The sequence below is a fragment of the Saimiri boliviensis genome, chromosome 2 (assembly GCF_048565385.1).
Source record: "Saimiri boliviensis isolate mSaiBol1 chromosome 2, mSaiBol1.pri, whole genome shotgun sequence".
Taxonomy (NCBI): domain Eukaryota; kingdom Metazoa; phylum Chordata; class Mammalia; order Primates; family Cebidae; genus Saimiri; species Saimiri boliviensis.
In genome coordinates, this window is record NC_133450.1 from 122114783 (window position 1) to 122129447 (window position 14665).

General features: G+C 50.4%; 1 protein-coding gene across 6 annotated transcripts in view; it reads right to left on the bottom strand.

Annotated features, from left to right (window-relative positions):
- Nucleotides 1-14665, bottom strand: part of TEP1 (telomerase associated protein 1) — a 60739-nt gene that overhangs the window by 14391 nt on the left and 31683 nt on the right. For all 6 annotated transcript variants that reach the window (XM_039462858.2, XM_039462857.2, XM_039462856.2 and 3 more), the window contains 28 exons: nt 13351-13519; nt 12395-12553; nt 12152-12229; nt 11090-11220; nt 10718-10777; nt 9694-9852; nt 8866-9042; nt 8494-8614; nt 7447-7571; nt 7066-7179; nt 6857-6974; nt 6504-6698; nt 6211-6386; nt 5957-6113; nt 5646-5825; nt 5098-5190; nt 4701-4833; nt 4394-4544; nt 4033-4166; nt 3795-3883; nt 3415-3529; nt 2665-2905; nt 2358-2481; nt 1416-1540; nt 1188-1287; nt 814-969; nt 461-673; nt 43-196 (listed from right to left, as the gene is read on the bottom strand). In XM_039462858.2, coding sequence (XP_039318792.2) covers nt 43-196; nt 461-673; nt 814-969; nt 1188-1287; nt 1416-1540; nt 2358-2481; nt 2665-2905; nt 3415-3529; nt 3795-3883; nt 4033-4166; nt 4394-4544; nt 4701-4833; nt 5098-5190; nt 5646-5825; nt 5957-6113; nt 6211-6386; nt 6504-6698; nt 6857-6974; nt 7066-7179; nt 7447-7571; nt 8494-8614; nt 8866-9042; nt 9694-9852; nt 10718-10777; nt 11090-11220; nt 12152-12229; nt 12395-12553; nt 13351-13519 — 3947 coding nt within the window. The remainder of the gene's footprint in view (nt 1-42; nt 197-460; nt 674-813; nt 970-1187; nt 1288-1415; nt 1541-2357; nt 2482-2664; nt 2906-3414; nt 3530-3794; nt 3884-4032; nt 4167-4393; nt 4545-4700; nt 4834-5097; nt 5191-5645; nt 5826-5956; nt 6114-6210; nt 6387-6503; nt 6699-6856; nt 6975-7065; nt 7180-7446; nt 7572-8493; nt 8615-8865; nt 9043-9693; nt 9853-10717; nt 10778-11089; nt 11221-12151; nt 12230-12394; nt 12554-13350; nt 13520-14665) is intronic.

Consider the following 14665-nt stretch of genomic DNA (forward strand, 5'->3'; position numbering starts at 1 on the left):
CTTTCTAAAGTCTCAAAAACCCACGCATTCCTCCTTCAGTACCTGAAGAGATTTTGTAGATCTTAATGCCATCCGCTCGATACCCAACAGCCACCTGATCACCATCTGGGCTGAGTGCCACGGAGAGGGCAGGAGAGAGAGAAAGGGAACCCAGGTACCCACGGGGCCGACCCAGAGACCCTGACCACACCTGAACCTGGGGACCAAGAAAAGGGATTAAGGATACCATCTCCACCACCTGGTCCTCCCTGCTTTGAGTTATAGCCACTCCCATTAAAGTCCTCCTTTCAGAGACTTCTCATGAGAGCTGTCCCTACACACTGCAGCACCCCTCTCCCTGTGGCTCCCACCATCCAAGCTCCTCCACAGTATCCTCAACAAAGGACTCCACCCCCATCCAGATATTCTTTGTGTTTGCTACTCCTCCTCATAACCCACCACCAGCCCTCTACAACCTGACCTTGCCATCCTCTCCAGCCGTCAGTAACTGACACCCCGCATGCAGGAAAAGTGCAGCAGCAACAAAGCCATGGTGGGCAGGGAAGGCAGCCAGCCGTGCCCCCTCTCGCCAGGCCCACAGCTCCACCATACTGTCCAGCCGGCCCACAGCCACAACCCGCCCAGGCACATTGAAGGCCAAGGTACGGACAGAGGTTCCGGGTGCCCGCAGGTCCTATGCAGGGAGGTAGAAATGGAAACGTCAAGACCTGTTCTCAGCACAATCCCAAAATGACCCAGAATGCTGCTGTCTGCCATCTGCCACCCTCCAACCTGTCCTCCTGTGCTTCCCCCCAGGGCTACACTAGACCTTACCTTGGTGACTTTGAGCCCATCCACCTGGAAGAAGCTGATGCTGCCAGCCCAGCTGCCTGTGGCTACTATCTGCCCCTCTGGGTGGAAGGCAACACAGTTCAGGGACTTGGGGTAGGTGTGCTGGAAGGCCAGCTGCCCACGGGCTGTGTCCCACAGCTGAGGGAGAGAGAGGAGGAATCAGGATGCTGAACAGAGATACCTGAACTTCTCAGTCCCAGACTTCTAGGAGCCACCTTGTCCAGTTACCCTGCCCTCAGCAGGGAAGACCTTCTCTGGCCAGGCAGTCAACAGCCTCTGCCACACTGAGAAAACAACCTCACTAGGCTGAGTCATGGCTCAGGGCCACTCTGACCACTGCAGCCCCCAAGTCTTACCTTTAGGCATCCTCCCAGGCACACAGTGGCCAGCAGCCGGCGGTCTGGGCTCAGACAGCAGCCAGTGATTTGGTACTGGTGAGCCTTGGTCTGCAGCACCCTATCCCAGGAAGATGATGTCAGTCCTCTGGGCTCCTGGCCATCAGTTCCCTCCTCATTTCCTTCTCCTGGGGCTTCCAACAAATGGGGAAGGCCCTCACTCCAAGATAAGCAGGGAGGACCCCTTACCGACACCCATGCTGCAGGTCCCAGAGCTCCAGGAGCCCGTCAAAGGCAGTAAGAAAAAGTGTATCATCGGAGAGGAACAAACAAGCAGAGATTCCATCACAGCCACTCACCATAGACTTCTCCTCCTGTGACAGTGAATGAGGAACTGCAGCTCAGGCCATCCCCTTGGCCCTCCAAGTCCTACCACTCCAGGCCCCACCAAAAAAGAAGGCCATGACACGAAGGGCATGAGTCCTTGGCTCTCTTATGTTCCAAGAGGGCACATGTTCAAGTGGGGGCCTCGTGATCCAAGTGGGGCCACATTTTCTTCCCCATTCCAAACCCCATACCTATTCCCCAAGTTACAGAAGATTTTGATGGGTCTGAGAAAATGGGGTTACATGGGATAGGGGGTGGATATGGCTGGAAAGATAGAGAGAGGCTGTGGCTCTAGGACTCACCTCTCTAGCCTAATCTACTATTAGCTTCCCATAAGCACTCTCTGCTGCCATAATTCCCAGCAATTTACAGGGAATTTGTAAATTCTCCCCGTGTCTTTGCTCAGTTCCTTGTTCAAACAAGAATGCCTGCCCTTCTCTATCCTATGTCCTCCTATAACTGCACAACTCACTCAGGTCTTAATTATATTACATGGTTATGTTTTGGTTCCTTTTTTACCTTGTATGTCTTATCTCCCAACAAAACTGACCTCTTGGTGGACAATGACAATGTCCCACGTCCTGTGTTTCTTGCAATGCTTAGCACAGTGCCTTAAATGGGTGGTGTGCAGCAAATATTTGCTGTGTGATTTATTTTTTGACCAAGGCCTTTGAGCTGATATGCAAGGAGTAAAGTTGCTGAGTCAATCAGGGTGATAACAGGTGTGTTTGGCTCGTCTAGGGCCTCAGGGCAGTCTGCATGGATTTTCAGAGGGTAAATTCTGCCCCTCCTTAATTGTCATACCTGCCAAGTTCTCAGGTTCAACAGGTAAATGGTCCCATTGGCAGTGCCCACAGCTGCTCTTTGCCCATTGGCGGAGAAGCCCACAGCAGTGGGGGATGAGGAAACTGCCAGAGACAGGCTGGAGCTAGAGAAAGAGTAGGAAGAAAGGGAGGAAATAAAAGAGAGAAAGCAAACAGGAGCCGATGTCTGTGTTTCTGTGCCTAGATCCCCCTCCACAGTGTTTCTGGTCATCCTTATTCTCCAGTTTCGGAAAGAGCTGTAGCTTGTTCTCTGGTGGGCTTACTAGGGCCTGGGGTCAAGGTCTTACCTTTGATGATTTTTCATGGTCTGGGGTTTATTAAGCCATTGTAGAGTGTGTTGGAGGTGCCATCGCTGGGAGAGCAGCGGGGCTTGGCGGTAAACAGGTGAGTCCAGGGGCTGGTTGGCTGCCTGCTGGGGCAGGAGCCGGGGGTACTGGCTGAGGATTGAAGCCTGCTGCCTCAGGAAGGTGCGAAACACTGCAACGTCAGCCTCGGGGAGCTTTCGTTCCTCTTTGGGGACTGAAGAAGCTATAAAAGACAGGTAGAATGTTACTGGGAAGCCAGCTGGACCCCATTAACCCCAGCACCAAATAAAACCATATGGTATGTCTACAATGGCAAGTCTCAAAGTGTGGCCCTCTGGCTCTATATCAGGAATATCTGTTAAAAGTACAAAGCTTTGGGCCCCACTCCAAACCTAGGGAACCAGAATGTGGAGACCCAAAGATCTGCAATTTGAACAAGTTTCCTAGATAGTTTTATTCTAATTAGATAAAGTTTGAGACTCTCTGATCCAAGAATTCTAGGTGAAAGGTCTCCTGAGAGTCAGGAGACCAGACCCAGTTCTAAGTATGCAGCTACCACACGGAGGTTGGTAAGAAACTTTGAAATGCTTCTTGGCATTTTCAGCTTGAAATGGAAATATGACTCTTTTTTCCATTATACCCACACCCCGCCCCAACCCCAAGCAGGGACTCCATAAGCATACCCAGGAGTCCCGTATCTCAGAGAAGAATCCACCCAGTGACTCATCTTACCATAGAGGGCATGGGCCTCCAAGAGCCGAGAGACCAGACCCAGTTCCAAGTGTGCAGCCACCACATGAAGGTTGGTAAGAAACTTCGAAAGAAGGCCATGGTTCCTGCTCTGGAGCTGGGAAGGTCAGATTGGATTCATTAGGGATATGAAGAGGCTGGTGAGAAGGGATAGTTTAGTTTCAGAACCTGGATACACAGACAGGATCTGAGCTGAGACAAAGGACTTGAAGAAGGGCAGGCAAACTGAAAGGAAAGAGGTAGATGGAGTTTGAGAGGGGGTAACCGCAGTGGTGATGGTGGAGATGGTAAGAGGGAGAGGGGTCCCAGAACAGCCAAAGCACTTGCTTTGGAAAAGGTGTCTATGAGGTCTAGGAACTAACCAGGTGGTAAGGCAGGTCTCCAAGAGCCTCAGGAGGGCAACTTCGGAAGGTGCCTGAGGCATCAGCATCACATGTCTTCCAGAGCTGAGCTGCATGAACAGAGATATTGAGAGAGGCCCTGCAGCATTCCCAAAGGCCGCAGGGAAGATGGCCAGCAGACGGGAGCACCAGTTGGTGGTCCTGGCCTCCAGGCCCAAGTTCCACACTCAGTGCCCAGGCTGACTGGGGCTGCAATCACCTGCAATGAGGATGTGTGCCGTGTCCTCTAGCCCTGGCCTCTTCCCATAGCGACGTTTAGCTGCTGTTCTCAGGGGCCCATCAGGGAGGTACAACCGGGCACCAGGGCGCTCCAGAGGGCCCTCCCCTAGCAAACTGTCCTCATGTGAGGAAGGGAGAGAGGAGAAGGAGGAGGCCTGTCAGTGAGCAACCTGGCATAGCAGTGGACTCCTAATCCCCCCTCGAAGAGCGGAAACAGCAACAGCTGTAGTAGTAGCCCATTCACTGTCTAGGAGCTAGGTTTTGAAGCTATACAGAGAGCCCTGGCTCAAAGAAGGAAAGGCACAGAGAGGTCAGCGGGAGCTCAGCTGGGGCAGCTGTACCTGCGCAGACTCTGGACGAGGTAGGCAAATGGGCCCATGGGGTAGGGGTCTCCACTGTGACCAGCAGCCACTGCTTCTTCCCAGCTGTTAGTCCCCTTGGGTAGTGTCCGCCATACACTCAGCACTCCATGCAGCTGGTCCACAGTCAAACCTGAAAACTCAAGCTCTCTGAGGCCCTCCCCTAACCACAGAGTGTCCCTGCCCCCACCACACCCAGTGTCTCTTGCACTGCCTGCTGAGACCCCAATGGAACCAATGTCATCTGAGCTCTGGGCCCTCAGCATCCCAACCCACCCCAAGCACTGACCACTCCGTGTGACCTCTAGGGTGGTCAAGGCCTGGGGAAGGACATCAGGTCCATGCTCCTGCTCCAGTGTACTCAGGATGTGCTGCAGCAGCAGGGGGACAGTGGCAGGCAGGGACCGGAGTCTCTCAGACACCTAGGATGGCGGGAGGACAGCCTCAGTCAGTGTGGCGGGAGGAAAAGCAGCTTGGGTTGTGGGATAGAGGAGGGACAGCAGGAGGACAGTAGGGAGGAATGAAAAAGTCAACAACAGAGTGGGAGAGAAGTGAGGCAAGGTGTGAGACAAGGATGGGGGTGGGCGATCACAAGACAGCAAAGGACGTGGGATGGGGATGAGACACAGCAGCTGAAGAGAGGATGGGAAGTGGTGATTAGGACTTGGAAGGTGAGGAGAACCAACCTGCTCATACAGCGTGAAGAGCCTCAGGTGATCGGTGACCAAGCGCAGGTAGAGTGGCCGGCCTGATTCCCGCTTCACCAGCAGCAGTCGCAACTGACAAGACTCAGGACTCAGCGTGTGAACCAGGAAGCCGGCCTGCAGCCAGCCCTCTACCCCAGCACCAGCCCCTCTGCAAGGCATCTCCTCCTCTGAGAGTCCCCAGCAGGCAGCAGGTCCACAGCATCACCCCAGGACACAACCATCCCTCTCCCACACTGCTCTGCCCAGCCAGCCCTGCAGGAAAACCCCTGTGGCTCAGTCTACCCCACCACAAACCACTTTACTCATCCTCTCACCCCGAGAGGCTCCAGAAAGGCCATTCACTGGGGAAAGAGGGCTGGGTGACATTATTAGGAATCACAAATTTCTTATTAACAACTTCCCATGGACAGAGTTTCTCAGAAAACAAAGGAGCACGTCTGTGCGAGGCACTAGCAGCCTCAGCACCCAGGTCCTCAGAGCCCCCAGATTCACCCCACACAACTACCAGCCCTGGCCTAGAATCCAACCTGGTTGTTAAACGGTGACTCCTCCAGCCGCTTCCCGTACAGGGCTAGCTCCTCTCTCACCAGCCGAGCTCGAGCAGAGGCCTCCAGAGGCCCCAAGGCCACCACGTGGGCACCCTGGCTCTGCTCAAGGGTCTCCCCTAGGCCCCCATCACTAGACACGCTCAACACCAGGTGTACACACTGTGATATTTGGGGGAAGGGACAGGAGGGGAGAAAGAAAAGGAGAACCACATTGGAGAGGCCCCTCTCCTCCCTGCTGTATCCCTTCTTCTCCCCAGACCGCCTCCCCACACCCACCTCCTCACACTCACCCGGGGAAGCTTCTTTGGGATCCAGTCTGAAATCAGCTGCCCATTCTGGTCCACCAACCTATCAGCCCCATCAATGATCAGGACCAGGGTCTGGCCATGCTGCAGGGACTCAGTAGACTTGGGCAGCAGCCTCTGCTGCAGCTCCCACACCAGGCTTCTGTACATGGAGAGGACGTCAGGGTCAGTGGGAGAGAGAGAAACACAGGGGTGGTATCACGGGCATCAGCAAGGCCAGCTCATTGGGGGATACCCACCGGTAGGTATTGGGGAGGGCACTTGGCTCTTTCAGTTGGCCATGCAGATAGGTACAGAGGCGTCTGAGCAGAGTGAGGGCAAGGCCCTGGTCAGGACGAGCCCCAGAAAAGTGGAAGAAGACTAATGGTGCCACCTTGGCCCCATCAGCAGCCTGCAGGGCTGACACAAGAGATGCCTGCATGGGGCAGGAACAGAAAACATGGTCACATTTTTACATGCTTGAGCTCCCTGTGCCTGACCTCAGCTCACACAGCCTTCCCTCCCTCCTGCCCAGGCCCCTGAGACTCTGTACCAGGAAGGCTGTCTTGCCCTGTCCTGACTGCCCCATCACCAGGCTCAGCCTCCCATGTTGCAGCATCAGCTGCTGCACTGTGTCCTGAAGAAGGCGTGGCCGGGCAGGACTCGGTGGCTTCTGCAGCTGCTGGAAGGTGTCCTGGACCAAGTCATCATCTGGGATGGACACTGGCTGCTCCAGCAGGGCCCCAGGCTGAGGGTATATGGGTCAGTGACTATCCATGGTGCCATGCTCCTCAGGAGCCCCAGGCTAAAACTCGCAGGGTCCCCACCAAGTTACATCCTACCCAGGACAACCCAGACCAGCCCATGTCCCTCTCCATGCCTCTGGTCATCAGTGCTTCTGCTGACCTGCAGGTAGAGCTTCTGGATCATATTCCACACATCCTGCAGAACCAACTGCCCAAACTCCTCCAGCCCGCCAACATAGGGCCGGCCAGCTGCCACACCCCCCCACTCACAGGGGTATCTGTGGGCAAATCAAGCACAACCAGGTCAGAGCAGGCCTGGCTCCTCTCATCTCATCTCTGTACAGGTGGTCCCTACTTCCCTCAGCTCACCTGCGGCAGGTAATCCCTTTCTGTCTGCTTAGGTAGCTCTTCAGTTCTGAAATCCGACATGCGGCCTCTTCAGACTCAGAAACAAAGTCAGATTTCCAGGCATCTGGCACAGAGCTGACCACCAAAGACCCCAAAAGTTGGAATAGATTCAGACCCCAGACAGCCTCCCTCCACCAACCACCAGACATAGCTGTGATTTCCCAAAGCTCCTCAAGTAGAGATCTCCTGACTCCAGCACCAAGGCTGACATGGGGCTGCAAAAGCATGCTGAGTCCTGTTGCTGTCTCAGCACTCCACTTCTATACTCTGAATACTGGGGAGAGACTAGCCTGTCTGGTCTTCTAGGGAAGGAGCCCCACCCCTGCAGGCAACAGAAAGTACCTGAGAAAGCTGGAATCCCGGAAGTAGATGAGAGCTTGGGCAGAAGGCTGCTGACGCTGGTTCCGGTTCAGGAACTGCATCACCTCCATCTCTGTCACAGAGCGCCCTGAAGGGTACTGCTGGGCCTGCGGGGAGGGCAGAGATGGTGGGTTTAGTCCTAGGCCACCATGATCCTCCCTCCGGACCTGCCAAGGCCCCAGGCCTCTTTCATCTGTGATGTTCCTCTCTCCCTCCCTCTAGACGTCTGCAAGCAATAAAATATAGCTAATAGCTAATGTTTTTAAGTTATTTTTATTTTTTTCCCGGAAGAAGGCACTAACAGCTAACATTTATTGAATGCCTGTAATGTACTGAGTATTCTGTTACAGACTTTTGCTTTTGTTGTTTTTTGGAGATGGAGTTTCATTCTTTTTGCCCAGGTTGGAGTGCAACGGCAAAATCTCAGCTCTCTACAACCTCCACCTCCCAAGTTCAAACGATTCTCCTGCCTCAGCCTCCCAAGTAGCTACCACGCCCAGTTAATTTTTGTATTCTTAGTAGAGACGGGGTTTTGCCATGTTGGCCGGGTTTGTCTTGAACTCCTGAACCCAGGTGATCCACCACCTCAGCCTCCCCAGGTTTTAGGATTACGGCATGAGCCATCACACCTGGCCCTGTTACAGACCTTTAATTCGCATCATAACCCTCTAATGTAAATGTCATTGCTTCTCTTTAATGTGTAGAGAAATTGAGGCTAGGTCAGATTAAGCTGTATTCCACAAAGGCACACAACTTGTAGATGACAGAAGGGATATCAGGACCCAGATCTATCTTATGGCAACACCTAAACAGACCTACCCTCTTATATTTACTCTTGGTCAACCCCAGAGGTACTTCTCAAAGGAATTTCCTCATCTAGAGCATGGTCACTTGCAGTATCTTCAGCCTGTATTTCACATCGCCTCAAGGACCTGCCTGCCCAGGGTTCCTGACAGAGTGTGGCTTCTCCTGGCCTCTGCCCCAACCTTTGTTTCCTCCCCAGCTCTCCTCCAAATCTGTCTGCCTTACCCAGTGGAAGTGTGGATGGTCAGGAAGGTTGTAGCTGGGGGGAACGTATCCATAACGGGAGCCCAGAATCCCCACAAACAGCTGTGCATTCTCCACCTCCCCAAGGCACACTTCCAGTTGTCTGTAGGCATGGTTATAGGGACACGTGGGAGTCACTGGGGGCATGGTATCAGGAAACATAAGCACAAATAGGGAGACAGGGCCCTGGCTCGCAACTGAGAAAAGAGAAGGTAGGCTGCTCTTGTTAGTATCCAAGGGGCAACTCCCACCTTCATCCTCATCCATTCTTGCAGCCCCAACCCTGCCCACCTCAGGTCCACCACTCAAGCCCCTCATCCCTGACCCAGCCCCTCTTCTCTGCATCCCCCACACCTGTTCCTACGGGTCTCCTCCTCAGTGACGCCCCAGCGGAGGTCAATGCCCTGAAGGCTGATGTGGTGAGGGGCCGCTCGGGCCTGCAGTGCTGGCAGCACAGACCTCAGCAGCAGGTCCCGCTCCCCATGCATGTCGCGGAAAGTGGATGAAATGAAAAGCCGGATGCTGCGCCATCTGGGGATAAGCAGAAGGCTGGGCTCAGTCCAGGGATGAGTCCCACCACCCAATCCACAGACACTGCTATGATCGCCCTTTAGTACTGAGCACAGGCAGGTAAGACAGACAGCAGATGGATGCCCAGCAGGCCTTCAGAGAATCACCTGCTTGTGGTCTCAACTGTAGGGCCCTGGAATTTAAACCCCATTTGCTATTTCTTGTATACCTCTCCTTTTTCTAGTAATCATAATTATGTTCTTACTGTTTGTTCACGACAACCCTGTGGGGTAAGCACTAACGTTATGTCCATTTTACCAATCAGAAACTATACCTTTAAGAAATTAAGCAACTAGGCCAGGTTCAAACTACTATTTGGCAAAGCCACAATGAAAAAGCCAGAACCTGTGCTCCTAAACCCTCTGCCTACGCCCTGGCCATACGGCCATGATGTCTGCCATCCTCTTTGCATTCTGACCTTCTTTGCTCAGTAAAGAAAGGAAGGGCTTGCTCACAATCTGACAACTCCCTGTGGTAGAGAAATCCTTGCCTGAGAAAGAGACATACTTTCATGAAGAGAACATGAAAATTTCAGATAAAATTTCAGTCCCAGTTTCTCCAAGTTTGACTGCAGCCCCCCCAATACACAAAGGCCTAGAAACACTGACTGACCCTTGCTGGGAAACAGGAGCCAAGGGGCTTGGAGTGTCCTCTTCCAGTGGCCGGAGAGGCTGGATCCCTGTCTTTCCTGGGGGTGGCGGAATCTTGAATATTTTGTCCATTTGGCCCACATGTTCCAGAAGATGAGAGGCCCCATGCTCTGCAATGAACCTGACATAAATAACAAGATAAATGTAAGTAGAGTAACAGAGATCAAAATCAGGGAGGTCTTCCAAAAAGGTCAGCAGGGGGAAAGATATGTCTAGGTTTGGTCACCAGTTAACTGAAGCTTCTTAAGAAGATGACCATAAGCAGTTTATACACTTAAAATAAATGAGGATGCAGAACCATCGGAATGAAGGAAAAGAGAAGAAGCCCAGCTCGCCTCTCCTGCTGTGCACAGTAATCATAAACTTGCTATTGGGCCAGGGACAATGGGCTAGAATAAGGTGTAAAAATTAAAGCCACCCAGTCTGGGTTTGAGTAGCTCTGTGCCAGCCATAAAGGTTCCCTGGAGAAGAAGGAATGTGCCTGAGGCTTCCTAATAGGAGTTAAGGGAAATGGATGGTATCCAAAAGTAAAGGCAGGAGAGAAAACAAGTAAATAAGAAGGCAAAGAATGGAGAGAGAAAAAAACATGAAAAGATTTCTATAATTTAGCTTATATAGATGTAATTTTCTCTGCATCAAGAGTTGAACAGAAGCACTATGACATGACCAACTCCTTACAGTGAAATCTCCCATGTCACTCTTCTTCTTTCCTACTGGATATAATATAATATAAACTTGGCTGAATACAAGATGGTTGGAGCTGAAGCAGACATATTGAATCATGAGGTAGAAGCTGAGTATTTGAGGATGATGGAGCAATAAGAAAGTGCCTGGGTCCCTGTGACCCTGTGTTGCTGCTATGCCTGGATGGCTGTAAAAGAGGAATAAACTATCTTACTTTAAAAAAGAGGTGATTGGAATAGAGATAGTCTCCTAAAGACTTTCTAACAAAGTCTCCAAGCCTTCAGTGTCTATTTTGTACTCACTTCAGTATCCCATCAGTACAGCCTGAGAGTGTCACGTCATTGGGATTCGAATCTGTTGACCTGCCAAAGGAAGAAGCAGTCACTAACCATCACAAACAGTACCCGGAACACAGTGACTGCCCACTAACATCCCATGATGGAAACCCCACTTCTGCACCTTTAATCAGGTTATGTGCTAGGCTAGGGCTAGGGTGGACTCTCATAGAGGGGTACAAAGTTAGGCTAAAGTACCTTCCTGAAGTGCAACAGAAGTAAGAAGGCAGAGTTGGGGAGGTACCTGGCAAGTGGGGGTGTCCTAGGCTTTGGGAGAGGTAGAGAGGAAATGTAGACCACTAATTTCTGACACTGGGCAGGAAGGATAAGCACTCTTACAGGTACTGTGCCCTTCTTAGGAGGATACCAACAAAGAGGCACTTGGAATTCACACACTGCCAGTAAAGCTGTTTGGCCACATTTATCATTCCATAATCCATGCTTTGGCCAAAGAGGATGACCCTGTCAACCTGTAAGATGAAAGAGGAGAAGATGCTAGAGGAGGAATGCTAGAGACCCAGGACATTAAGATATGAGTTTTCTGAGGACAGGAGGATTAAGAGAACTCTGATGGGAGTGCCTCTCCTGAGCACACAGGATGAGGGAAGCCCGGGGGACATCAAACTGGAGGTTGGAGTGGGGCAGTGGTATGCTGCAGCTGGCTCATTCAGGCTCAAGAGAGCTGATTGTTACATTTTCAGGAATTTTATGAGCAGTTTCTAAAGATGGACATTATTAAACATTAAATTGTATATGTTTAAAAAATCAAATAAGTTATATTTAAGCAAATATGGCCAGATACGTTGGCACACACCAGTAGTCCCAGCTACTCGGGAGGCTGAGGCAGGAGAATCACTTGAGCTCAGGCGTTTTAGTTGCAGTGAGCTATAATCGGGCCATTTCACTCTAGCCTGGGCAACAGAGTGAAACCCTGTCTCAAAATATAAAAAATCAGAAAATAAAACAAATTTAATAAATATTCAAAATGCATAACTTCCTAATAATTTTACATTTTACTATGATCTACTCATCCTTATTTACATCTACTGTACCAGGATTGTGGGAATACTACACAGTGGTGTGCTCCTGAACATTTTTTCCCAACTCTGTGTTCAGTAGCATCATGTTGGGAGTTTGAAATCAGTCTCAGTAGTGACTGTTTATACCATGGAAATTAGCAGATGGTATTAACCAAGGCTTATTTTTCCAGACAGCTGGTTGTCAGACATTTACCAGCACACCACTGAGTAGGGGGGTTGTAGTCAGTAGACAGATGATCTGAATATTGTACATGGTTCGAGAAATCAGCTTTAAAGGTCCAAAAATTTTATTTATATATATATCAATTATAGAATAAAATGATGGGGAGAGAGGGTTTCTCAGAGATTGAGCAATACTCACCGGAACCCTTTGGCCAGCCAGAGACAGCAGGTATTTCCCAAAAGTATTCAGGGACCATTCATTCTTTTCCTCAAACTCCTGAAGGAAAGAGACTTCATGTTATGTGGTTGCACAGTAAGTGACAAACACTGCTTGGGAAATCTTCAGAGCTATGTATATCTGTGCCTTTACCAAATGTACCTGGGCTATTCCCAGGCCTGTGTCCTTTGTTTATTTTTGGGTGGTTGGGGGTGAGTGTCTGACCTGGACTTGAGCCTGGAGCTTGATGGCAGTCTTCAGGATGCCTTCTTCTGGCTTAAGCACTGCAGTCTTCAGAGTGTCTCCTCCACACAGCACGACATCCACCTGCTCTGCCGTTGTGATCATCATCCCAATCAACAGCAGCACATAGTTCAGTGGGGGCTGGTTTGACAAGTATCAGGGGAAATAAAGCTCCCTTGCTTTGGAATTCACCCTTACCCATCCATCCCTGGAGGCCAAACCCTCCCATTAGTTTTGGGGAATGAGAAAAGGTATAAAATCCCAAGTCAGGAGGGGTCAGCTTCAGCAGCCATCTGGAAGAGCTGACTGTGGAAGGAGGAAGAGATGAGCCAGGATCCCTGCCCAAGTTCAACACTGGGTAAAGTAAGGTGAAAGTGAGATATATTTTGACAATGGAAATTTAGAGAGTACCAAGTACCAGGCAAAGGCGAAACATTAGTATTATCCATAAACCTGGTTGATATCCTAGGAATTGTTCTTAGGAACCACGGACTGATACTTGGAAGCAAATTCGTATCATTTACTTCAGTCTGAGTGCTTGCCTGGAATAATCAGCTCTGGGAACAGGATACCTAACTCAGGATCCCCAGCAGCCTATCAACCCCTTGGAGGATGCTTTTTCTTTTCTTTTTTTTTTTTTTTTTGAGATGGAGTTTCACTCGTTACCCAGGCTGGAGTGCAATGGCGCGATCTCAGCTCACTGCAACCTCCGCCACCTGGGTTCAGGCAATTCTTCTGCCTCGGCCTCCTGAGTAGCTGGGATTACAGGCACGCGCCACCATGCCCAGCTAATTTTTTGTATTTTCGGTAGAGACGGGGTTTCACCATGTTGACCAGGATGGTCTCGATCTGTTGACCTGGTGATCCACCCACCTCGGCCTCCCAAAGTGCTGGGATTACAGCCACCACGCCCGGCCGGATGCTTTTTATTTTCTTACCCCTTTTGGGTTGCTCTTGGGACAGAGCTTGTCTGCATTAGCATCGGTCAAATAGACCAAGATGGTGCGGCCTGGCAGCGGGGGCAGGCTGTGCTTCACAGAGAGGTTCACAGCTGTCTCCAGGGCCTGTCGATACCGGTTCAGCATCTCACCATCATATTTCCACTGTCTATAGGCAAGAAAGACATAGACACACGGGCTCAGGGACTTATCTGCCTGTCCCTTAGAGGTAGAGGGGAAGATGAGAACTTGCCACTTAAGTATTGAGTCTTCTCCCTCCCGCCTCAAGCATCACACTCCCTTCCCCAGCCTGCTCCATTGCTGGTGTGGAGGACTGGGACAGAGCTTCGCTCTGCCCCCATTCTATAGGACTCTTCTAATCCATACTCGTGGTAGGAGACAGGAAGTCATCTGTGGACCCACTGGCTACACTTACCACATGAATCCATTCTTACTTCATGAAGCAAGATTTAATGGCTACATGGTTTTAAATCATATTTTAAAGAACAAATGCTAACTCCTTACTCTGAAAACTGGCAATTAAAAGTGAATAAGTTGCCGGGCGCGGTGGCTCACGCCTGTAGTCCCAGCACTTTGGGAGGCCGAGGCGGGTGGATCATGAGGTCAAGAGATCGAGACCATCCTGGTCAGCATAGTGAAACCCCGTCTCTACTAAAAATACAAAAAATCAGCTGGGCATGGTGGCACGTGCCTGTTTAATCCCAGCTACTTAGGAGGCTGAGGCAGGAGAATTGCCTGAACCCGGGAGGCGGAGGTTGCGGTGAGCCGAGATCGCGCCATTGCACTCCAGCCTGGGCAACAAGAGCGAAACTCCGTCTCAAAAAAAAAAAAAAAAAAAAAAAAAAAGAGAGAATAAGTTGAATACTCATCCCACCTTTCCCATACAATCTATTTCAGGATAACTAAATAGAATTAGTTGATAAGGGAGGCTCTTCTAAAAATTCCAATTTATAAATATGGAGGAATGATAAAACCCTTACTCTGCAACCAACAATGAAGCAATTGGTTCACACAAAGATTACCAATAGATGAGCCATTAACTATTGTGGAGAGATTAGGCTACTACCATCTAAAAACGCCGATCAATATTAGCATTACTAAGGAGTAGTGCCACTTAAATAGTATATATATAGGATCACCTATGAAATACTTGCAAAAAAAAAAAAAAGGAAATCTGTTCAAGCCTTTAGAGCTAATGAAAATGAAACAGAAAAACAAGTTAAATGACACCATGAGGAGGGAGGCAAATCCAGAATATGGGATATTCTGTGGAGCCCCTGAACCTGGTTTTCAC